Raw genomic sequence first — 22,486 nt, 5'->3', positions numbered from 1 at the left:
CTCAGCATAATGAGAAGCACATGATTTTAGCTTTACTATCCATCCACTGAATAGAACAAGTGGTTAAATCTCTTTGTTATATTTTTAAAACGTTAGGTCATTTGGATTTAAATTACACCTTCATGCCACGCCATGCAAAAACTAGTCTTAAAAGATGCAGGCCGACATGCAGTTTTTAGGACATTTACCAGGCGCTGTCTCTGCTTCTTATGTCGTCCTTTATTTCCTTTGCCCTGGTTAAAAGGTTCACAGTCAGAGAGAAAAAAGATGAAGGTTTTCGCTTGCTATAGTTGGTGATCAGGTGTGGCTAGTGAGATGGGAAATGATTGAATGATGAATCTGTAACAGGTGACAAAATATTCCAGCCTGCTTTTGAATCTCAATCACGGTGGCGTTACCTTCCCACGCTCCCGGTTCTTCTTCTTCTTTCCTGAGTTCTTCTTCGGAGAGTCTTCCTGACTGAGGAGAACAGACTCCACCACAGCGTGAGGCAATCCTGAAACCGGCTGGCAAAAGCGTGTGAATTCTTACTGATTAGTTGTCACGTGAACATAAATATTCGACACCATATCAATGGAGAGTAATCAATATACAGAATGTCATCATGAGTACTGCAGTACTTCTCATCCTTACCTCCTGGGACGTGGTATCATTGAAAGTAGAGTTGGTTGCAGTCAGATTTATTCTGAGAGAAGATGCGCCGTCACCGTCATCCGCCTCCTTGCCTCTGGACCCGTTTGGTCTCGTCCCCACCCTGTTGAGCTCGTCCTCTCCGTTCAGCGTGGACACGGTCCATAAAGTAGAACCCTCTGTGGTTTCATTTAAGGTGTCCTTCACATAAAAAAAAGATGGAAATGAAAATGCAGTTTGGGATAAGTTGCATTGACTTTCAACTTATTCTACAGGTAGATGTTTATCCCTTTATTCAAGAAAAGTAGATTTAAATGTGCATTTCGGGTTTTTGACATTACTTACAATTAACAAAGGTTCCAGAAACGGTCCATCTAAATCAGGGTCCTCATTGTTGTCCAGCTCTGACAGTGGCTGGCTGGAGAGGCCGACCTGGACCAAACTCTGATCGTACAGATAAAAACTATATTATAGTTTAGCTGCGTAAACTGAGAGCAGGCAGACTTTCATAAATCAAAGTAGGTAAATTGGTCTTCTGATTGAACTTCCCTCCGTTAGTGTACATACGGTATACTCAGTGATGACATTGGAGGCTGGGGTTTCTGCCTTTTCTTTTGTTCCTTCAGAGGAAAGCCCACGAAGCACATCCTCCGTCCCCTCCTGCAGCAGTCTGTCAATCAGAACCTTCAGCAACGACAGCTGAGAAGAAGATTCAAATCCAGTGAGACCGGGAAATCCAGTCAGCCTGAAAATACACACCAGCGCCGTGCTCCGACTCACCTTTATGCCGTAGGCTTCAAACATCCTTTCAATGTCCTGGAGAGAATAAACATGTTGCTCAAAGCACAGAAGTAGCACATGTATAAAAAAAAAAAAAAAAAGAGTAATTTCCAAGTCCTTTATTCACCTTCATCTCAACAGATTTTCCAGAAGCTCCAGCGCCCCCCTGCAGGAGCATTTAATTATTATGTTGTGTTCATTTCAGAATACATGTATTTGTGAGGTATAACACTGAAGCGCTACCTTCTCGCCTTGCAGGCCCATTTCCCCTTTTTCACCCTGCAAAAAAAACAAAAACAAAGTGACAATAGCTGCTATTTTTCAAATCCCTTCATTTCATAAACTCAATGATGATCTTACCTTCATCCCCGGTGACCCCTGAATACACAGAAACAGAGGAGCGAAACATTGGAACATGCATCTACAACACAATGACATCAAGCCTGACAGCCCGTAATAAAAGCGCTGTCGCTGGATGATGACTCAATTACCATGCAAGTCATGTGAACTATGCCATTCAGCAGCGGAAATAATAGGGGCATCATTCATGGAAATGTAGGTATCAGACTCACAGTAACTCCTGGGGGACCCATCGGGATTGGAAATGCTTCTCGGATGTCATCTACGGTGGCGCCCTGAGAACAGATGTGCCTCAGACTCAGGCTTAGACTGACCTGATTGATGTTTTATACAGCCAATGCACTTTTTTTTTTACCCCTCTTTGTTTAAAAGAAAAGGTTAAGACGTTTTAAGAACTGAAGTCACCAATCGATAATTAATCAATATGATGCTACTCTTACCTCTGAGGTGACAAGCACCTGCCTACCAGGCAAACCTGGAGGTCCTCGTTCCCCCTTGCTGCCATCTTTACCCTGAGGAGGCAGAAAGATGCCCTTAAATCACTTTTTAAGTAAGTAAGTAAATCCATTTCCGCTATTAAAAAAAAAAAAACACTTACATTTGTACCTGCAGCACCCTGGTCGCCCTGTAATGACCGAAAATTTGTGCTTAAAAATAGCCAGATCAAAGTTTCCGAGAGTCACAATGACGTTTAAGAACCTTTTTGCCGTCATCTCCTTGAGGTCCTTTTTCTCCCTGTGAAAAGAAAATGCATTTTCACCTGAGTCCAAACACCTTCACAAATGAAAGCTGTCAAGGTAGCATTCAAAACAAGAATCATGGTGCTGCAAAAGGTGAAAAGGCTTCTCACATCTTTTGCTGGCAGGCCTCTCTTTCCATCGACGCCAGGTCTCCCCTGTAGCGGAAATAAAACAAGTAAAAAACCAACATCTTTTGTTCCTGGTGTCGACTATAACTATTAGAAAGAGTAATTAAAAACAAAAAAGGTGGGGCACTCACTGGAGTTCCTGGTAAGCCAGGTATTCCAGCAATCCCTACCCGGCCTGGGTCTCCTTTATCCCCCTTCTGCTTGCATGCACAGACACAAAACAGTATGATATATATATAATAGTTTATAGACTAAATGAAAATCATCATGACAAAACATTAAAAAAAAAAAAAAAAAAAGCACTCTTGTGAGAACCTAATAAAAAAGTCTGAATTAAATGAATAAAGATGCGTCTTTGCTTTTCATTCACGGTCATACAGCGACAGCAAGACGAAGAAGCTTTTATGCTCTCAGTTTATTACATGTTTGTCTGCTTGCTCTGCTTTCTGGAGCAGAAACAGCTGTTTTGATTTCTTATATTTAAGTGAATAATATTCACAGAGACAACATCTTACACTAAACACTCACCAAACCAGGCTCTCCTTTCTGTCCCAGGTCACCCTGCAGTTATGAAACATCCTGCGATTAAGTCCAAACACCCAGACGCAATTTCCATGGGTAGATTTAAATTATGCAAATTGTGTGCATGAGTTTAAATAACCTTCATTCCTGGTTTCCCAGGTAAACCGTCGAGTCCATGTCTTCCGCCATCCTGCAAGCAAAAATGGTTTCATATGAAACAAGAAGAGCGACAGAAAGAAATGCAAATAAAGTCGCTGAACACACAAACCAGAGCTGGTGCTGATAATCCAGGTTTCCCATCTGGACCCTGGGGTTAGAGGCAAATATTCAAATGTTGGGATGATTCAAGAAACATCATTATTATCGATCCCCTCTAAAGGTTTTTACTCTGAAGAGATTTCAAGTTCATCAAATGAGCAAATGACGGGACGCTCACACTCGGCCCAGGCAGACCCGCTTCTCCTCTCAAACCAGGCTCGCCAGGCTCTCCTCGTTCACCCTGAATCCAAGAAAGGGAGACGAGAGGAGGTGGCAGAAATCTGAAGTCCACTATGAGCATAAAATAACTGAATGAACTAAGGCATGTCGTATTTTATCATTTACCTTAATCACTCTTGTTAGTATGTTGTTTTCTGCAGCAGTCTGAAGACAAAGCAGACAAAATCAAAGTTACTTGCTAAGTTGCATGCAATCTTAGGTAGATTCATTTATTTCTTATGGGGGAGGGGGGGGGGGGGGTATTTTCATTTAATTCTTTATGAGTATGAGCTTTCATATGACGTCAAACATGGCTGAGCTGGTGGGAAGCTGTCAAAAATAACAAAAGAGCTTTGTTTACTTGTGGTCCCGGAGGTCCAGGTTTCCCCTTGGTGACAAGAGCAGCGTGATAAGGAGAAAAGTACAAGAAAACACGGTTAAGATCTAAAATGGCACGGCGCTAAACACAATTTATCTCCACCACACAAAGCAGGAAGAGTGTGTGCACTGATGGGTGGCGCGCACGAACCGACAAACTTAATTACTGAACGTATCAAAGTAGAAATCACGACGGGTGATAGCAGGTTGCGAAAATGAGAGAGCGGGAGATGAGAATACAAAACGTACCGGCTCCCCTTTGTCGCCTCTCTTTCCATCGCTGCCCTTCAGAAATGAAGAACAAACAGCTTATCTTGAAGGGGCGTGTGTCGAGCTGAGTTATTACGTTCACTCTTCAAAATAACTGAGCAGTAAAGTTTAAGTCAAATAATTCTAGTATACTTCTTATAATTTAATTAAAATAACTTACTATCAGGCCTGGCTTTCCAGGGTCTCCCTTTTCTCCTGGGGATCCTGGCCTTCCCGACAATCCCAGCGGACCCTGACCAACACCAACAAAGCCAATGAAGGGATAAAGAACTTCCCATCTACAGTTGATGAAAAAACTTAAATAACATTGATGTCAATGGAAAATGTTTGTCTAGTCTTGGAAATCGTGGAAAACACAGAATACCTTAACTCCTCTGTCACCAGGCTCTCCGGGTGGTCCCTGTTCACCCTGTTAGAGACAAAGTTACTGTTTGAAGTTGTTGTATCTTTATTGTACTCTTTTTTTTACCATAAAGCATCAATGATCCAGCAAACTAAAAAACATCAAATAAACACTGTACCTTAATTCCTCGGTCTCCTTGAGTTCCAGGTATTCCCTACACAAAAAGTAAACATCAACTGCCGACAATGTCACAATGCAAAACTTATGCAATATGTCTGACACGACGGAAAAAAGGCTATTTTCCTGAAATCATTTCAAATGAGTCATTAAATATGCAAATAAAACTACAACAACAAATGGTTTATATTTGAATCGACAGCAAGAACTTTCACCTCATACGATATTTTCTAAAGAAGAAATCGCCGTGAAATTTTATCCAAATAGAAAACCTTGAAATCTTGTTTCATTGCTGTAACTGCCACTCAGGATTTACTTACATCTTTACCTCTTAATCCTGGTTCTCCAGGATTACCAGGTAACCCAACGCCCCCGTCATCACCTTTAGAACCATCCTGCCCCTGGACAAACACATTAATTCTGTTTTACCACACTGGAGGGGTTTTAAATGTCACGTTGTGTAATGACAAAATTCCCTACAATTCATTTACAACAGCAACTTTAAGCTAAATAGTTTCACTTACTTTTTGTCCTGGTTTTCCAGACAAACCAATATTTCCCTGTCACGGGATGAAATGTTAAACATAAATAGAGCAGTGATCAAAGTCTATTTTCTGCTTCACTATAACATAAAGACACGATGGCTTTTCATGGTTAATGGTGACTCACCCTGTCGCCGTTTTCCCCCTTTGAACCCAGCTGTCCGGGAATTCCAAAACCAGGGATGCCCTGTAAACAAATCAAAGCAACTCATACGTGTGTCTTTATATAAACTTAATGCTATTCTTAGTACCGTATTGGCCCGAATATAACACGACCCCGGATATAATACGACCCCCTCTTTTTCAAGACTCAAGTTTGAGAAAATACTTTTTGAACACCAATTTCAATTTTTATACAGAAAATAATTACAGTACATCTGAAACAAATGATTATAACAATAAATTCGAGAGAAAAAGCATGTTATTTTGCCACATTCAAATCATGCAAAAACTGTCTCACATCTTAATATCTGAACATTTAAATATGTGAACTAAAGTGCAATCACATTTGTAAATGAATGGCTGAAGCGCAGCAACACAAGATGGACGCCGGCCAGACGTGCTGAATCACTGAAGCTGCTTTATTTTACTTGCACTGTTAAACAAAACTCCGTTTCCTCCTATCGCTCGCATATCTCTGTCTCCTAGTTCTCTCTGTTGCTGCTCTGCGCGCTCTCTCTCTTTCTCTCTCACACACTCACTCGCTCCGGCGTGACACGCCCCAGCTGGACACGTGCACACACACACATCCACACAGACACATCTCACAACATATGAATAAGGAAAAACATCGCAATAAAATAATGATAGGCGTTTGCTTTGGCATGGGGAGTTCAGTTCACCATTCGTTGTAACGATATCTGGCGCCATCTAGCGTTCAGAATGGGTATAATGTCTAGACCCCGAATATAACACGACTCGACTTTTTCAGCTTAATTTCAATGCAAAAAACATCGTGTTATATTCGGGCCAATACGGTAAATCATAAAAATATTAAAACACAAATCACATGTTTAATAACCTTCTCTCCTTTGACTCCTTCTTCGCCCTTCATTCCCTGGGGTCCCATGGGGCCGACTGGACCGACGTCTCCCTGACAAATGAATTCAAGTTCATGGGAATTATAATACAATCCCAAAAGATTAAAACATAATAAATTACTTTATTTATTTAAGTATAGAAAGTAATAATAATAAAAAAGAAATGACTTTGGCGACTTACCCTCGCACCCCTTTTTCCACTTGGGCCGATGATCTGCCGTACCGATAAAAAGAAGTCTGAGCATCAACAGCTTCTATTTCTAAAGTTTAGTTTAGTGAAATTGTTTTCTTACACCCTTGGCAGGATCTCCAGGGGCCCCACTTGGGCCCTCATCTCCTTTTAACCCCCCTGGCCCTGTGAGTCCCTGGAAGAATCAAGGCAAATTAAAAAACATATTTCTGAATTCTGGACTTTTATTTCACTGCCAAGAGTACTTTAACATCATCGTGAGAACCCAGAAAAGTACAATCATCTCATAAGCAGTGTCGTATATTTTCTGTTATGCCAAAAGCAAAACTTTTAAATTAAAGAATGCAACTCAAAAGGCAGGAAGACGGTCCTCAGGACGGCATTTATCAGGGCCGTCTTTTACAACGGCCTACAATGCCTCAAATTAAAAATCAGTGATGCAGGACAAAATGGTCTATTTGCTGAAGATGCCAGCTGAGCTTTCATATTCTCACAATTGTATAATAATAAAAATCACAGATAAAGCCTAATCTCGAATATCCAGAACAAAACGACTTCCTCGTTTATTTATTCATCACTGCTAAATGTCCGCCCAGAGACAGAAAACACTTTTCTAGCCAGATGTCGGAGTTGGCTGCAAATATTTTCATTTCATTTTCCCCTACGCTTGCATTGCAATCAAAAGTGAATTAGAGTGGATTTTAATATGCTCAGGTGAGTAAGTGGGAACAATTATGATTGCATTTGTTTGGTAGGGAACTATAATGTTGTCTGTTGTGCACACTCACCGTGGCTCCTTGAGGACCTATTCGTCCCACATCTCCTCGTTCACCCTGGAAACAAAAAACACATATTCTTGAACATGATTACACATTTTCTGGTGTTTGTTTCTCGCCCCCTCTTATTTTTTCTTGATCATAGTAATCCTGATGTGCATGGGATGAACTCACCTTGTCCCCTCGCTCTCCTTTGAATCCTTTTTTCCCCTGCACGTAAAAACTAAATTAATACTTTCATGCCCGATTCTTTCAGAATAATCATCCTTTGTTAAAAAGCCACGGTTTCAACTCATCAGGATACATTTGCAATTAATTCAAATACACTGGATGGTAAAACCCTGCAATAATAGGTCATGCTAAAGTGCGCACCTGAGGTCCGAGGATTCCCTGGACGCCCTTAAGAGATTAATTACACAATGCATTAAAGAGCTAACAGAGTGCATTATGTTACCTTGGGGCCAACTGGTCCTATTATACCAATATTTCCCTGCAAAACAATTAAGCAAAAATTAGATTTCAGATTAATACATTCAAAGTAATCTTTTTCCATAAGAATGTTCGACTGTAAATAAAATAATGCTATTTTTGTCTCAGCAATAAAGATGGTAATATTCCATATTTACATTGGGCTTTTCCTGTCATGTACCTTCTCTCCTGGTTCTCCTCGGGGCCCTTGAACACCTTGTAGGCCGATTCCTTCCTCGCCCTACAACAAATACGTATTTATTGTATTTGTGTGTTTATAGTCAAGTGTAGAAGATTTTTTACCTTCTCTCCTTTCTGCCCCGGTAAACCCGGCACACCGTCGATGCCAATGGGACCAGGCAGACCCGCGACACCCTGCAGTCATTTGCGTACGTGTGCGTGAAATTCAGAGTTTGCGTGCGAGAGAAAGCAAGTAAAAAAATAAAACTCCCAAATTCGCTAATTATTTTTCTTAATCTTTAATCTTTAATTTGTCTTGTTCAATGTCCTTTGCCACCTCTAGTCATTTTATCAATTGTGCACTTACATCTCTTCCCGACTCTCCTTTGTCTCCATTCAGGCCCGGCTTCCCACGTAAACCCTTTCAGAATTAATGAATGCATTATCAGATTAAAAACAGGATTCATATGCAAGCAGACCAAATTTGTATGCATGATATATATTCCGTTCATGAAATTCAGCAGTGAAAACGCATCAAACAAAATAAAATACAGCCTTCATACTCACATTTCCGCCCGGTTCCCCAGGATCTCCCTAAAAATTACAATTGGTAAAAAACATCATATCATGAGCAGCGGGACATCCTCATGCTGTGAAAGCATTTGGAGACTTTTTTAATCTGTGTTACCTTGAGCGATAATCCCGGTGATCCTGTTTGACCATTTTGTCCAGGCGCTCCTTTGACACCTGGTACACCAGGAGGCCCCTGGGGACCCTGGAAAAAGCAGTGAATAATATTAGAAATGTCACAAAGTTCACTGCTGAAAAACATTTTGTATTAAAATTCTTTCTTGGCTCACCAAAAATCCTGGCTCTCCTTTACGCCCAGGAACTAAATTCGTGCCTGCGCTGGCTATAACATATCCAGGTTCTCCCTAAGCAAGAAAACAAAAATGAACCAAAGTAGATCAATCCAGGAGAAGATTGTGTCATGTGATCATATTTTATCAATCAGCATGAAAACATTAATGTTAGCCCTACTCGCTGTCCTCTCTGTCCCTTGGTACCTGGAAGTCCAGCCGGACCCTGTACCGGACAGAAACATGAATGTAGAATTGTTCAAGAAGAAGTGATTTCTTTTTTTTTCACAAATGTATTTCCACCTCACCGTATCGCCTGCAAAGCCTGTCGGGCCCTGGAAAGACAGAGCAAATATTATTTTCAGGCCCAAGACTAAAATGAAATAAACCTAAAACAAGTCAGAGTAAATTTTCTTGTAATTAATGTAGTTACCCGCTGGCCCCCAGAACCGGGAGGTCCAGTTCTCCCGGGTCGCCCTGGCAACCCAGGTATGCCATCTGTTCCCGGAGGTCCCTGCCATATTTTAACATTTTAGTCAGTGCTGGAAAATCAGATACTAGCAAACACGGGAAAGGAAAACTCGCTCAAACACAGCAGTTGGAGCCAGTTTATGAGACTGGAATCAATGCAGATGAAAAGAAAACCGATTCCAAAAGACAGACTGGATCATTAAAGAACCGGGCAGCTCCAACACTGGACTGAAGCCGGAAACCCACCTGAACCCGTCTCGTCTGGCGACATTATTCAGCATAGCAGGAACATCTTTTTACTACCACTGACAATAGCAATGACAAGTTAGCATGTTGATTCTCACCCTTTCACCCGCTTCTCCTTTGGAGGAAGTGAAAGGATCCTGGCCAGGGATTTGCCTAAATCTCTACATAACGGAAAAGGAAACCAAAAAAAAAGAAGGATTGAAATAAACAATAACAAACATAACGATGTTGAAAAGAGGAGATTAAAACCGATACAAACATACCAGGCCTCCGAGACCGGAACCATCTCCCTGGAAAAATGAGAGTGAGAACACTGGAAATGAATAACCATGCTTTTACACACATTTCTATGTAGTTTTACTCTTTAATAAATTCCACTTAACTCACCGTTTCACCTTTTTGGCCCTGAACAAAACAAACAAATAATGTGTTTAATAGTTGTTAATGAATAGTGTTGTTGTTGTTGTTGTTGTTGTTGTTGTTGAAGAAGACAGGATTAACAATATTAATGTGTTTTATATCTAGTGATCTTATGGCGATTCATATCCTGTTCCACATTTGATTACCCTTTGCTTAATATGATAATGTTGGTAATGATGATGAAGGCAGTGGGAGGAGGAGGAGGATGTGCCTACCTTCAGACACTGGGAGGGGCAGGGACCGACAGGCTCATCTGGGTCTTCAGTCGGGTTGTCCTCCTGAATAAACTGGGAGAAGATTCAGACATTTGAAATGACTTCAAATTGAATAACAGCGTTAGAGCGTTTCTTTATTGATTAAAAATCTAAAGATGGATGTCATGAATCGGACTGACAGACAATAGCTTTTCATTGCTTTCTTCTTGCCTCATCGTTCAGTCTGAACTCAGAGAGCAGTTCCTCACTGCAGAGGCTGTTGATAAATTCTCCCTCAATAGAGGGGAAGTCGTCGAAGGTCGGCGAGAAGAAGATATTTTTGTAGATGGTCGGTGCTGCTATTTTATTCAGCTCCTCCATGTCTGCGTTGGCGACTCCGACTGCCAGGATGCTGACACCTAGAGAAAGACAGACCGTATACGATAAGCCAGGTGAAGCATTCAGATATTCGTCAAAAAATATATATATATTCCGGCATCAACATTTAGGATGATTTATGACAAACTTTCATGCACCCAGAGCACGTGCGATTCTGGACGGCGGCGCCACGTTATCCTGGGCCCTGCCGTCTGTAATGAGAACCAGGATGTGGGCCGCGTCCTGCCTCATCCCCAGAGACTCCTGGAACAGTTCCTGCAGAACGTAGCTGATGCCTTTTCCTGAGCGGACACAGAAGTATTTAGGGAAAAACAACAACGCCAACCTATTTTCTCGTCTCAGCCACATCGGTTTGCATACTTGAAGACAAAGCAACTACAGCATGAACATGTTCCTTTTTTTAACGCCTGCTTCTCGTAGCAGCAGCCATGTGGGATCAGTGCTAGTCTATTTCCTATCCACCAGAATGACATCGACATTAAGACTTGAATAGCTTTTTGGGGAATAATCTGTTGTAATGAGAAGCGGAGGAAGACGAGTGCCGTTGCGTCACTGACCTGTTCTGGTGTTGCCTCCTACGTAACGCAGCTTCCTGAGCGCCCTGAGCACAGAGGTCCTGTCTTTAAGCTCGTTCAGACGGAATTCGATCCGCGGCTCGTCGCTGTAATGGACCACGGCTATCTGAGAGAGCATTATCCAAAATTCTCCATCATTACGACAGCATGAAGAATATATAGGGATTAAAGCTCTGAGGTGCCGACCTGTGTGGCCTGAGGGCCCACGACGGGAAAATAAGTGGCCACTCGGAATATGAAGTCCTTCATCTTGATGAAGTTGTTGGGGCCGATGCTGGAGGACTCATCCACGAGGAAGACTATGTCTGCTTTGCTCTTACCGCACACTAATAAAACACAAGAACACGCAACCTTCAACGCATGTTCACCATCTGCTGTGGATCACGTAAAAAGCTCTGACACACCTGGTCTCGGTACGGCGGCTGTTTCAGTCCTGGTTGTGGTTAAACTGAGGGAGGGGACTCTTGCGCTTTGGGTGACGCTAGGCCGATCTGGAGGCTTCCTGGTGGTTATGGTTCTAGTCGGGGGGCGCTGGGTGGTCCCGGTGGCCGTGTCAGTGATGGCGATGTGAGGGGCGGCTGTGACTGAAATAGACTGGGCCGTCGGCACCGGATGATGCTGTCCCACTGGGATGCACAACAAAACAGATTAATAAAGCTAAATGACATGGTTAAGATTCCCAGAGGGAAAGATATTGCTGTGTTCAACAGATGGGATACAGCACAGGAAAGAAAACTAGATTGGATCCCTTATAAACTGGATTCAAGTCTAAAACAGTTTTCAACAGGTTTCATTATAAACAGGAAATCACCCCTCTACGTTTGGGCTAATCAATAGTCATGATAGCATGTGATGAGCGATGCCTCACATATTCTCTGATACAGCGTGCTTATGGGCCCCACCACTTCTCCATACAAAGGTCTGATGGTGAAAATATAAGTTCTCCCATACAGCAGATCGGTGATCTTATAGGAGGTGAAAGCAGGTCCGAGGGTCTCGGTTTTAGTCTCCAACACTGAGGAGAGAAAAAAACACGAAGGAGAAGCTCAATTAATTCCCAGGAACAGTAGGTGCAGGAAAAGAAAAGGAAAAGTCCAGTCATTCTGTAAGGAGTGGAGTGAAGGAGCTTATCAAACTCGTTTTTGGTGAATGTTTTTTCTTATATTTTCCTCTGCGATAAACAAACGCTTGTGCCGAGACTCAATTCACAAACGCAATAACAGGTGACATGCACCTACCTCAACCCCTGTGGGATAGAAGAAATATATTATTCTACTAGCACTGTTCTCTGAATTGATCTCTGACACTAACGGCACTTTTATTTAAACATCCTTTCTTATCTTATTTTGGTAAACCTGATTAAATGAAGGGTAAAGCTGACCGGAGATGTGCCTCCAGGTCACGCGATAGCCGGAGATGCCGGCAACACGTGTCCAGTTCAGAATGGTGCTGCTGTCCGTCGTGTTCAGAGCAGCAAAGCCGTCGACTTTTGGAAGATCCACTGAAGAAGAAGAAGAAGGAGATGCATGGATAATGAAAAACAAGTCATGCAGGATGCTTCAACAATTACCAGAAAAGCCTGAATAACATTTAGGAAACCAATCAGCCCGATAAGGTCCATATCAGTACATCCCTTCACCGCAAAGTCGGGGAAGATAAAAAGGTTCTATGGTGGAAATATAAAGGAAGCATTCTGATTGAAATCTAAAACCAAACTCAGAAGTTCTACTTCTACATTTTTAAAATGCACTGAGTTGCAGAAATGAATATCGTCCAGAATCCTCTGATCCGGACACCTCATACTGAGCCGTGCTGTTCTGATGAGACTCACGGGTGCGGGCCGTCACCAGGACCGGGCTCCCCTCCCGGTTCCCCACCACGGAGGACACCTGGATTTTATAAGCCGAGCTCTCCCTCAGGTTGAGAATGGTGAAGGTGGTGGAGGCAGCAGATACCACTTGGGATTTTTCATCGCCCCCTAGAGGAGTAAAAGATGTCCAACATGCAACGTAGGAATTAAAATCAGATTATTGCAACATATCTGGGAAAATTGAAATATTTGAGATAAATTAGGTAATTATTTAGCAACACCGGTAGGATTTCTTTTGTTGATTTTGGAATTAATATTAACCCCTACCCAGGAAGGGGATCCAGGAGATGTTGTAGCCGGACACCCCTGGTATTTTCCTCCAGGATAGGGTGAAGGAGTTGACTCCTATATCGACGACCTTTACCTCTCTCACCGCCTGGATTGTCCCTGAGTCTGAGACAGCGGCTGAAAAATAACACCAAACACAATTAGCACAATTTCCATCCTAATTTTAGTGGTGGTTGTGTTCCCAAAATAAAATCCCAGCAAAAAATGGGACAGAATCCAAAAACTCTGAGCTGTTTTCTTTACACACCATATCATTAGCCAGCGTTAAAGTGCGACAGTGATTAAATTCATAGGGACTCTGCTGATTTAGGCAAATCCTACAAGCGTCAGCGGCAGGAACTGTGGTTAAAAATGGGAAGAGCAAAGTACACGACTTGTCAGCGGAACAAAGACACGACAAGGGTGCCGTGGCGCAGGATGAAGAACTTTGCCTCCCCTAGCCATTTAATTACAATGTGGTGCACAGCTGCTCAGAGCTCTTTGGATCCGGTTTAAATAAACAGCGAGGCTTTGCCCCCTCGTTCTGTACCTGTGAGCTGAGATAGGGAGATTTCTGGCCCCTCTGCGGTGCCGTATACGGCACAGATGGAGAAGCTGTAGGCGGACTGCGGGTTCAGGTCTTCAATGCGATGGGATAGAACTCTCCGGTCCAGGTAATGAGACTGAGGGCTGTTATCACCTGCACACAGATATGCATCATTACATGACGTATCACGCGCAGCGCTTGGCTTAACCATGAAAATGTATCATTAAATATACCTTACCTGTGTTCCAGGAGAGTTTGTACTCAGTAGCTCCAACAACGGGGCTCCACTCCACGACTATGGAGGTGCTGGTGTAAGATGTGACCTTGAAGTTAGACACGTAGCCCAGTGGAGCTGCAACGAGAGACGGAGAGCTCTCCAGGCACTTTTTAATAGAACTGCAACTAATTAATGCTTAATGAATGTGAATGGCACGCAGCATCCCACGGCCGGAGTGTTGCTGCACATTAGCGAAGAGAGCTTTAGGAACGACGTCTCAAACTCTCTGCCGGGTCACACTAAACAAAGACGCTGTGCACCACTTCAACGTGACTGGCGTTCCATTGTATTTTCACACGGCACGATATACTTCCGGGAGAAATCAGACGACTTTACATGGGAATAAATGATTCGTGGTGCATCAGGGGGTGGGGGTGGGGGGGGGGCACATCAACTACTCACAGGTCCGGAAGGTAGCGGAGACACCGGGTCCCACCAGAGACCCAAACAGCACATAGAGAGTCAGAACATATTCTGTGTCGTGGGCCACGTTCTTCAGGCGGTACTCTGTGGTGCTGCCGTTCAGAGCCAGCTGCCTGGGACGGTCCCGCCCGATAAACTCTGAGAACAACACCAGGATTGACGGCACAGTCAACATCGATCCGTCTTTCAACTGACTGATATTCCTCGGAACCCATCACGCATGCACATGAGCATGCTGGTTTAACAAATGTTTGGTGTGAGGAATGGCATGGGGCAGAGGGAGCAGGTCACCTGGAGTGGGTCCCCAGGCCAGTCTGTACCCTGTGGCTCCTGGGACGCCGTTCCAGGAGATCACAGCGGCGCTCGTGCTCACGGCGGACACCTTTAAAGTTTGTACCGCACCGCTTTCCACTAGCACAAACACACGCGTACACACACACAGTGAGATACACAAGGTCATTCGTGTTTCCTGGATCTGGTCTTCCTTTTGTAAATAGCGTACTTCCTAACAAGCATCTTAGTTACATGTTTTGACTTTGACAGTGGTGATGGGTCCCTCTGTGTCTCCAAAGATCGGGTTGATGGTGATGGTGTACTCGTAGCCTGGATGAAGGCCCTGGATCATGTAGAAGTTAAAGGTGTTGCCGAGGTTTATGTTCTCTATGTGGCCGTCTGAAAGAGACAAAAATACATAGAAGGTCTGCTAAAATAATCTTTGGGGCTGAGGATATTCCACTTTTGGTTTTGGGGAGGTTTATATTGCATGTTTATTCTCAACCGGGGTTACTGTCAGTCAAACTTTTCTTTTGGGGCAGGGGGAGAAAGCGTGTCTGCGCCACCGACATCACCATAAAATCACACTTTTGGCTCGAGTAGCTCTACGTCTACAAAAGATGAGTAACAGAACCTGGAGATTCCCATGTCAGACGATATCCTGTTGCACCTTTAACCGAGGTCCACCTCGCCTGCACTGTGTCTGTGGTGCCGTTTTGGACCAGGAACTGCTCAACTTGTATGAGCTTCACTGATAGACACGGCAAACAGATGCAAAAGACACAAATTCAATATTTTTATTTGAATAAATTCAGCGATCCAGCAATTCATTGTAATGCCAGAACATAATGAAGAAAAGTTATTCTGAGTTGGTAACGTTGGCATTTTTCTGAAACAACAGCGCCATGTTGTGGTTATATTCCGGTACTACACCTTCCCAGCAGCTTCCTTGTAGTTTTATTTTATTGATTAGTGAGTGAAAGTGTTTTGAAAGTACATGTCAAGTGTTGAATAAGTGAAACATTTACATTTTCATAACAATTCACTTACAAGTCTTGCCCACTACTGAAACCGGTTGACTTGTTCCTTGGGGGTAAATGGCATAAATACTTATAATGTACTTCTTATCCTCCTCCAGGCTGTCGATCACATGAGAGGAGGTGTCTCCAGGAAGCAGGTGCTCATAAGCAAATCCTGGACGTTTGGCTGCAGGACAGAAATCCGAAAAACCAGAAAGAGAAGCCCGAAATTAGTTGATTATGTGATATTGATGCATTGAGCTAAATCACATGATAAAAATTACACGGTGTGATGCATGCATACATCTTGGGATGAAGATCTTGAATCCGTCCAGCATCCCTAAGGGAGGCGTCCAGCCCAGGCGCAGAGAGAACAGACCCTCCTCGATGACACGAAAGTTTGACACCTGGGGCAGAGGAGCTAAAAAAAACTGGTTTTATTTGTGTATTTTCTTAAAATTGCATGAGCTGATGTGTGATAGACCAACTTGTTTGGACGGTGATGGCTGCGGAGTCCCCTATGAGGTTAGGGTAGACGGCATAAACGGTGAGGGAATAAGACGTTTGAGGAATGAGATCCGTGATCAGTGCTGTGCTCACATCGGCCTTCAGATCGATCTGGTCAGACACAGAAGATGGCAGAATGAGGGCAGGCTTTGATTGGGTGAGCAGTACTAACATAATTTTAATGCCGCCTGATGTGGAGAACAGAACTCTGCTGTCTGAGAATACATCTCATTTTCACACCCACCAGCTTGATGTTCCCGGTCAGCCTTGGGAATATGGATATTATAAAAAGAATCAAACAAAAAATAGGACACCCATCGTATTGCTATCATCATCAGCCTCACCTGTCTCTGCTGCAAGTGGAGGACGTGTCCCTCGATGCTGAGAGGGGTGACCAGGAGACGGTATCCGGTGACGTCACCTGTGGCCTGACTCCATGTCAGTCTGAGGGAACTGTGGGCCAACTCGCTAGCCTGCAAGTCCCTGGGTCCCTTCACCCGCTTCTCTACTAGGATCGGTGTGGAATGAAAGAGGAGGAAAAATGAAATGAGGAAAAATACATTCAAACATGCAAGTTGGTTTGGATCCATCTCAGTGAGAAAAAAAAAACACACACAGTTGTTCACATCAGGGCAGTTTGAGTTCCACTCACCGGGCTGAGACGTTTTCATGGGGCGCGGCGGCTCGGATGCCGTGAAACACATTCTGCGTGAGAGCTTGGGAAGGATGGAATCCAGGAGGGAATAGGTGGGACACAACAATAGATGCTCCTCCTGTGGCTCTGACACCATCATCCTCAGCTCTAACACATCAGCACCCCAAACACCTGGTCACAGTACAGTGCACACACACACACACACACACACACGTACACACAAAGACAATAACTCTTCAGTCATCTACACAGACTCTGGAGACAAAACGGATTTTGCACAAGTACAAAAGAGCTTGTGGAGTTTCTCCTCCAGAGTGATGGACGAGGGGAGCGGGCCTCGGTGTCAGAGGTGGAAATGGGGTGGGGTGGGGGGGGGGCAGTGAATCGCCTAATGAAAAATGGCCGCGATTAGCACACCATCGTCTAATGAGCAGTAATTATTGCACAGCTCTGAAAGGAGCGTGCTCATGCGTGCGTGTGGGAGAAAGAAGGGGAGACAAAAACATGTGGGTAAATAGTTTTGTGTGTGCGTTAGCGGAATAAAATGATTTAGGACAAAGTCACAAAGTGCACTTTTCAAGATTGCAAAATCTGAATGAATCTCTGTTTTAGGCTTATGTTTGATAGCCGTTTTTACGTTGGTGCACCCAGATACACAGAAACCAGAATCCCACACAAATAGCCACACTGAAACCGACGAATCCAAACCGAATTGCTGCTGAGCTGTTGGGTGGATGTTGAGGGAATTCACAAAGCCGAGTTCCACACTAACCTACTGCAAAGAGAGAGATGCCGTTGTCGGCAACCGCCGTGGCTGCAGCGGCAACCTGGTCGTCTGAGCGTCCGTTTGTGATCAATATCGCGATCTGAATGGCAGGGGAGGGATACATAAAAGCACAAATCAACAACTCGTTTGGTCAGAGGAGCATCCTTGCCATGAGTATCGTGCACAATAATGCCACATAGACTTTTTTGACATGGTTTGACTCATTATTTAGCTCATAAATAAATGAACACAGCAAAGCAGAGCCTGGATTTTAGCTCAGACTCCTAATTCGCCCATTAAAGAAAAGTGTACTCGCACCATTTAAAATTAATTCCTGAGTCAATGAAGAAGGAGGTTGGGAGGAATCAGTGAGAACACATCTGCCTTTCTGCGTGCGCTCCGGCTGTGTGATTCAATATACCAGCCTAATCCTCAATTCTCTGCCTTCCCTCATCAAGTGTGCTGCTGCAAGATGATTTGCAAGCACACTCATGGATTGAGAGATGGTTGGAATGCTAACCAGTTATGCTACTGTGCAGGACTTTCAGAGAAATGTGGCTGATTCAGAGGACATTTTGATATTTGACGAGGCACTTATTAGACAAGCTACTGACATTTTCCTTTAGGTCAGGGTTCAAAGTTAAGGCCAGTATTGTTTTTGGCAGATGACTCTGTGACCAAGCAGGTAAATGTCTCTAAAGCGGATGCTTTTGCAGTGTGTAGTCATCCCTTATCGATATGAGGCAAGGCAGCCAAAAAGGGAAATGTTTAACCATCTTCCTCTTTGTAATCCAAGCATGGAAGAAGACTCTTACTCTGAGTCACACCTGAAAGGAAATACTTTTTGCTTTGTCCCACAGTGATTTTAAAAGCACAAATACAAACTTCTGACCGGTCTTTTCCTTTCAACAAGACGAAAACACAAAACAAAAGTCGGCTGGTGGCCAGCAAAGGAAACAGACTGTCTATGGAAGAACTTTTAGAGCTGTGTCTTGCTTGATATCGCGTGCGGCAAACTATTTCAGACACAGACGTCGTACTTTTGGTGCGTGGTCTCGACTGATAGCAGGGCTGAACACTTGGTCGATCAGGAACTGGAGGGCGTCGCCAATCCTTCTGGATCCGCCCTCATAGGGGAGGTCTCTGACGGCTCTGAGGACCTCCTCCAGCGAGCCGTAGTCCGTCAAAGCAATCCTCATCCTGCAGGTGAAGAACCACGAGAAGAGTAGAACTGGATCATGTAGAACTCAGCAATCAAAAATGTATGTTTTTTATCATCTCGGCCTTAAACTTGATTATAATCTCTATACAGCCGGTCCTCAGGTTCTCATTTAACGACGACTCGGAGTTACGACGGACGTTTCAAAATTTAAAGAAAGTGTTGAGCAACAAGAAATCGCTGTTCCGACGAGCGGAATGGCAGTGGCAGCGGAGTTATGAGCGAGTACTTACATAAGTACAGCATATATGGCCGATACGTATGCAAATATAAACATGAATTTAATTAGATTTTCATGTCCGCTTTATCCGCCTTCCGGGTCACGGAAGTTGCTGTAGCCTATCCCAGCTTTTCTATGGGCGAAAGGCGGGATATGAACCGGAAGCGTCGTAAAGACTAAAATTGTCAATCAATTCCTTTCACGACAAAATCGTTAAGTGAGGACCAGCTGTGTTGAAAAAGTAACAAACACACGTGCAGCCGGTTTTACCTCGGGATGTCCCCAAAGACGGTGACTCCAAAGCGGACGCCCTCGGCTCCCACCGCATTGCCCTTGAAGGAGGAGATGATGGCGGAGATAAAGTCCTTGACACTAGAGAAGCTGATCTGACCCACGCTCCATGACTCATCCACCAGAAACACAATGTCTGCCTGCATCGCCGTCCTGCATGCTGAAGGGAGGGGGGAGGGGGGGGGGGACAAATTAGCTTGTGCCACAAACACCAAGGATGGTAATGAGGGGATTCATGCTGAAGCCTTAATGTTTTATAATGAAATGAATTTCACAGAGCTTTGGCCTCATGTTTTATCCCCCTGCTGTCCACCAGGTGGTAGTCTTGTTCCATCACGCTGATGTTTTCCCTTTCAGTTACTCACCACACGCAGCCAAAGCAGCACACAAATCCCCATGAATTTCTAATGAGACACAAGTGAGTCAAAGAGACTATCAATATTCTGAGCACTCCGGCGATAAAAGTTTTAGCGCGGCGATGAGGAGGAACGTGTAGAATAATAAGGTACGGTAAATACACCCGAAATCAGGGTCAGTCCCCTCGCTCGAGCAAACAATCTCGTTTAACATACTGATCTGATGCGTTGGGCAGGATTCACAATGTGCAGTTAAAATAGCCTAGCACACACACACACACACACACACACACACACACACTTACACACACACCCATACATTAGCCCCGGCAACTCCCTCTCAGATGCACACACAACTGCACAAATTCCCAAAGAGATCTGCAGCACTCTGCTAAAATGCACACACTCCAAACAGAAAAGTGCTGCACATGCAAACTCCCTGTGAGTCAATACTCTGGTATATATATATGACAACCGCATTGATTAGCCTCGTGAATAAGAGATAGGCACCAACGATCGGCCCCTAAATGATAACTCAGCTTCTCTGCTATCGTCTTTCTCATTACGGAGCTGTCTCACCTCTATTATCTAAACCCCTCTTCCTCTGGACCAGGATTTAACGGAGGGGACATATGTCTCCAACCCATGGCGGCCTAACATTATACTCTCGCATAACTCTTCGTTCACGCAGCAAACTATCAATGGAAACATCATTGATACCAGTTAAATCCAGGTTAAACCCACTTATGTAAGCATGATTAGCCTCAAATAGGTGGCTCCTCCATTTAAGGCACGTTTTCTATTCCACGTCTGGAGAAAAGTCCAGCTAGGAAGCAACTGGAGGCTGGTCTTTGTCAAACAGACGCAGGATGAGGTGGAAAAACAAGATCCGTTATCCAGAAGTTGGTCCGTCTGCACCAGCAGGTGAGAACCACACGTGGAGGATAAGGAGGCAAGCGCACGCTGCGAGATTAGGAATTATTCTCTTGAAGGTTGTCTACGCTAGTATCTTCAAAAAGGCGTTAGGCAACCGCTGATTCATGCTTCAGAACTTTCAGCTAAAAATATTTCTGTAAAAGAAGCAAAAATTAAAAAACTTGAGTTGGGATTTGGAGTTGGTATTCAAATTATTCGATTTTTCATTTAGCTCCTTATTAAAATAAAATAATTCACGGGGCTTTAAGGTGTCAGAAGGTTGACTGATTTTAAATTGGCCTCATGCAGCTCCTTGCGTATCGTATAAATAACTGAGCTGTACAGCCGTACGTACAACATGAAATGATGGCGTGTGAATTAACGTTTATGAGAATAAACGGCGCTCCAAATATGGCCTTAAGCTATTTATACTCACCCATAATAATTCTGCCTAACAACTTCACCTGTCATTTTCTACCAACTGCATCCCAGGTGGAGGGGATCTAACTTTTGATTGGCTGATTGACCTTACGGTGACATCCAATAGCGCCCGAGGCAGGCGGAGCGCTGTGCCGTATGCTGGATAGCAGATGCTTTAATTCCCCGACTAGATAGGAGAGAAACTGGAGCTGGGTTGATGTCTGCCACATGCAGCTACTCAGGTGTGGAGATTTAATGATGGAGCGTTCCCACCGACTGTATTCACGGCGTACCTGCTCATTTTTTTTGGCCTGTGCAGCCAAGTCATCTAATTTATAGATATATGCACATAGCTGGATATCAAGCATATGGCAGTGACTGAATTAAGCTTCCGACGACACCGTCAGGCAGCATCTTTCAGTCGCACCTAAGCGTGGAAAATATGGAGTCACCTTGGTTCAAAAAAGTGTTTGAAACTGGATAACGTTTTTTTTTTCTGATAGAGATTTATTGTCAGGTTCTCGTTCAGTTGATTTTGTGGAGAGGAATCAGTAAAGGAAAGTCAGTGAGCTCTAGCGAGACCCATCTCTGCACGAAGGCCGGCTGTTACCTTCAGCTTGTCCTCTGACGCCTTGATGGGAGAGAGAAAGGGCAAGCAGAAAGATCCACACAGAGACGCGAGCCATACTCCTTCCTCCTCCTCCTCCGATCGCCTGTTCTTCCTCCCGGTTCTTCTCGTCACAGATCCCCTTCCTGGATTCTGCACCGAGATCATTAATTCCTTCTGTTCTTTCCTTTTAGCTGAAAATAAACAGAGAGGGAGGGGGAAGTGATTTGAGAGATTTCGAGTTAAATTTTAGTCAACCTTTAATTAGTCAAGGACTTTTTGCTGACAGTTCAATAAGTACGGTAGAATATCTTAAAAAAGCAGCTTCATTTTGACATATTGAACAAAACATACAATTAATCATCTCTGTTTTGTTTTATTATATGTTAAAGCAATATACGTAGAAAAGGTCATACGGACATCACGAGGGGCCATTATTGCAGAGCCATATTTTGCTCTGCAATAAACGGAATGGCGATGATCTTCATCAGTGTTTCTAAAATATGGAACCAGAAACAGCTGAGCCTCGGACGGTTCCATTCAGGGATGCAGGACTTCATCTTAGCAACGTAAAAGGGAACGTGGAGATTAGCCCCGAGGCCTCAGCATTTGCCTTCAACTATTGCGTGGAGGCAACTCAGTCACTTTGAAGCATTCTAGATGTTTTACTGGATGATTATCTCCCTCT

General features: G+C 43.8%; 1 protein-coding gene across 1 annotated transcript in view; it reads right to left on the bottom strand.

Annotated features, from left to right (window-relative positions):
• col7a1l (collagen type VII alpha 1-like) overlaps positions 1-21,877 on the bottom strand; it is a 32,672-nt gene extending 10,795 nt beyond the window's left edge. Inside the window, exons 1-72 of the mRNA XM_068755563.1 lie at positions 21,802-21,877; positions 19,480-19,660; positions 18,811-18,970; positions 17,777-17,870; positions 17,002-17,175; positions 16,694-16,857; positions 16,331-16,460; positions 16,147-16,263; positions 15,874-16,029; positions 15,458-15,574; positions 15,076-15,222; positions 14,842-14,961; positions 14,530-14,688; positions 14,089-14,202; positions 13,854-14,003; positions 13,304-13,441; positions 12,998-13,144; positions 12,548-12,667; positions 12,035-12,181; positions 11,571-11,792; positions 11,353-11,492; positions 11,149-11,272; positions 10,729-10,872; positions 10,424-10,611; positions 10,214-10,285; positions 9,966-9,983; positions 9,842-9,868; positions 9,677-9,739; positions 9,295-9,375; positions 9,170-9,196; positions 9,043-9,087; positions 8,862-8,936; positions 8,690-8,776; positions 8,569-8,595; positions 8,369-8,422; positions 8,125-8,196; positions 8,003-8,062; positions 7,808-7,843; positions 7,726-7,752; positions 7,528-7,563; positions 7,366-7,410; positions 6,681-6,752; positions 6,569-6,601; positions 6,369-6,440; positions 5,475-5,534; positions 5,330-5,365; positions 5,126-5,206; positions 4,807-4,842; positions 4,650-4,694; positions 4,446-4,517; positions 4,265-4,300; positions 3,999-4,025; positions 3,764-3,802; positions 3,597-3,659; positions 3,429-3,467; positions 3,300-3,350; positions 3,167-3,199; positions 2,770-2,835; positions 2,621-2,665; positions 2,470-2,505; positions 2,369-2,395; positions 2,211-2,282; positions 1,983-2,045; positions 1,771-1,788; positions 1,654-1,689; positions 1,538-1,576; positions 1,411-1,446; positions 1,198-1,329; positions 976-1,074; positions 634-831; positions 399-506; positions 189-233 (exon numbers count right to left, since the gene is read on the bottom strand). Of these exons, the coding sequence (XP_068611664.1) occupies positions 189-233; positions 399-506; positions 634-831; positions 976-1,074; positions 1,198-1,329; positions 1,411-1,446; positions 1,538-1,576; positions 1,654-1,689; positions 1,771-1,788; positions 1,983-2,045; positions 2,211-2,282; positions 2,369-2,395; positions 2,470-2,505; positions 2,621-2,665; positions 2,770-2,835; positions 3,167-3,199; positions 3,300-3,350; positions 3,429-3,467; positions 3,597-3,659; positions 3,764-3,802; positions 3,999-4,025; positions 4,265-4,300; positions 4,446-4,517; positions 4,650-4,694; positions 4,807-4,842; positions 5,126-5,206; positions 5,330-5,365; positions 5,475-5,534; positions 6,369-6,440; positions 6,569-6,601; positions 6,681-6,752; positions 7,366-7,410; positions 7,528-7,563; positions 7,726-7,752; positions 7,808-7,843; positions 8,003-8,062; positions 8,125-8,196; positions 8,369-8,422; positions 8,569-8,595; positions 8,690-8,776; positions 8,862-8,936; positions 9,043-9,087; positions 9,170-9,196; positions 9,295-9,375; positions 9,677-9,739; positions 9,842-9,868; positions 9,966-9,983; positions 10,214-10,285; positions 10,424-10,611; positions 10,729-10,872; positions 11,149-11,272; positions 11,353-11,492; positions 11,571-11,792; positions 12,035-12,181; positions 12,548-12,667; positions 12,998-13,144; positions 13,304-13,441; positions 13,854-14,003; positions 14,089-14,202; positions 14,530-14,688; positions 14,842-14,961; positions 15,076-15,222; positions 15,458-15,574; positions 15,874-16,029; positions 16,147-16,263; positions 16,331-16,460; positions 16,694-16,857; positions 17,002-17,175; positions 17,777-17,870; positions 18,811-18,970; positions 19,480-19,660; positions 21,802-21,877 (6,096 nt within the window). The remainder of the gene's footprint in view (positions 1-188; positions 234-398; positions 507-633; positions 832-975; positions 1,075-1,197; positions 1,330-1,410; positions 1,447-1,537; positions 1,577-1,653; positions 1,690-1,770; positions 1,789-1,982; positions 2,046-2,210; positions 2,283-2,368; positions 2,396-2,469; positions 2,506-2,620; positions 2,666-2,769; positions 2,836-3,166; positions 3,200-3,299; positions 3,351-3,428; positions 3,468-3,596; positions 3,660-3,763; positions 3,803-3,998; positions 4,026-4,264; positions 4,301-4,445; positions 4,518-4,649; positions 4,695-4,806; positions 4,843-5,125; positions 5,207-5,329; positions 5,366-5,474; positions 5,535-6,368; positions 6,441-6,568; positions 6,602-6,680; positions 6,753-7,365; positions 7,411-7,527; positions 7,564-7,725; positions 7,753-7,807; positions 7,844-8,002; positions 8,063-8,124; positions 8,197-8,368; positions 8,423-8,568; positions 8,596-8,689; positions 8,777-8,861; positions 8,937-9,042; positions 9,088-9,169; positions 9,197-9,294; positions 9,376-9,676; positions 9,740-9,841; positions 9,869-9,965; positions 9,984-10,213; positions 10,286-10,423; positions 10,612-10,728; positions 10,873-11,148; positions 11,273-11,352; positions 11,493-11,570; positions 11,793-12,034; positions 12,182-12,547; positions 12,668-12,997; positions 13,145-13,303; positions 13,442-13,853; positions 14,004-14,088; positions 14,203-14,529; positions 14,689-14,841; positions 14,962-15,075; positions 15,223-15,457; positions 15,575-15,873; positions 16,030-16,146; positions 16,264-16,330; positions 16,461-16,693; positions 16,858-17,001; positions 17,176-17,776; positions 17,871-18,810; positions 18,971-19,479; positions 19,661-21,801) is intronic.
• Positions 21,878-22,486: the final 609 nt, after the last annotated feature.

This window comes from Brachionichthys hirsutus, chromosome 22 (assembly GCF_040956055.1).
Source record: "Brachionichthys hirsutus isolate HB-005 chromosome 22, CSIRO-AGI_Bhir_v1, whole genome shotgun sequence".
Taxonomy (NCBI): domain Eukaryota; kingdom Metazoa; phylum Chordata; class Actinopteri; order Lophiiformes; family Brachionichthyidae; genus Brachionichthys; species Brachionichthys hirsutus.
This window is presented reverse-complemented; position numbering and strand designations above follow the sequence as displayed.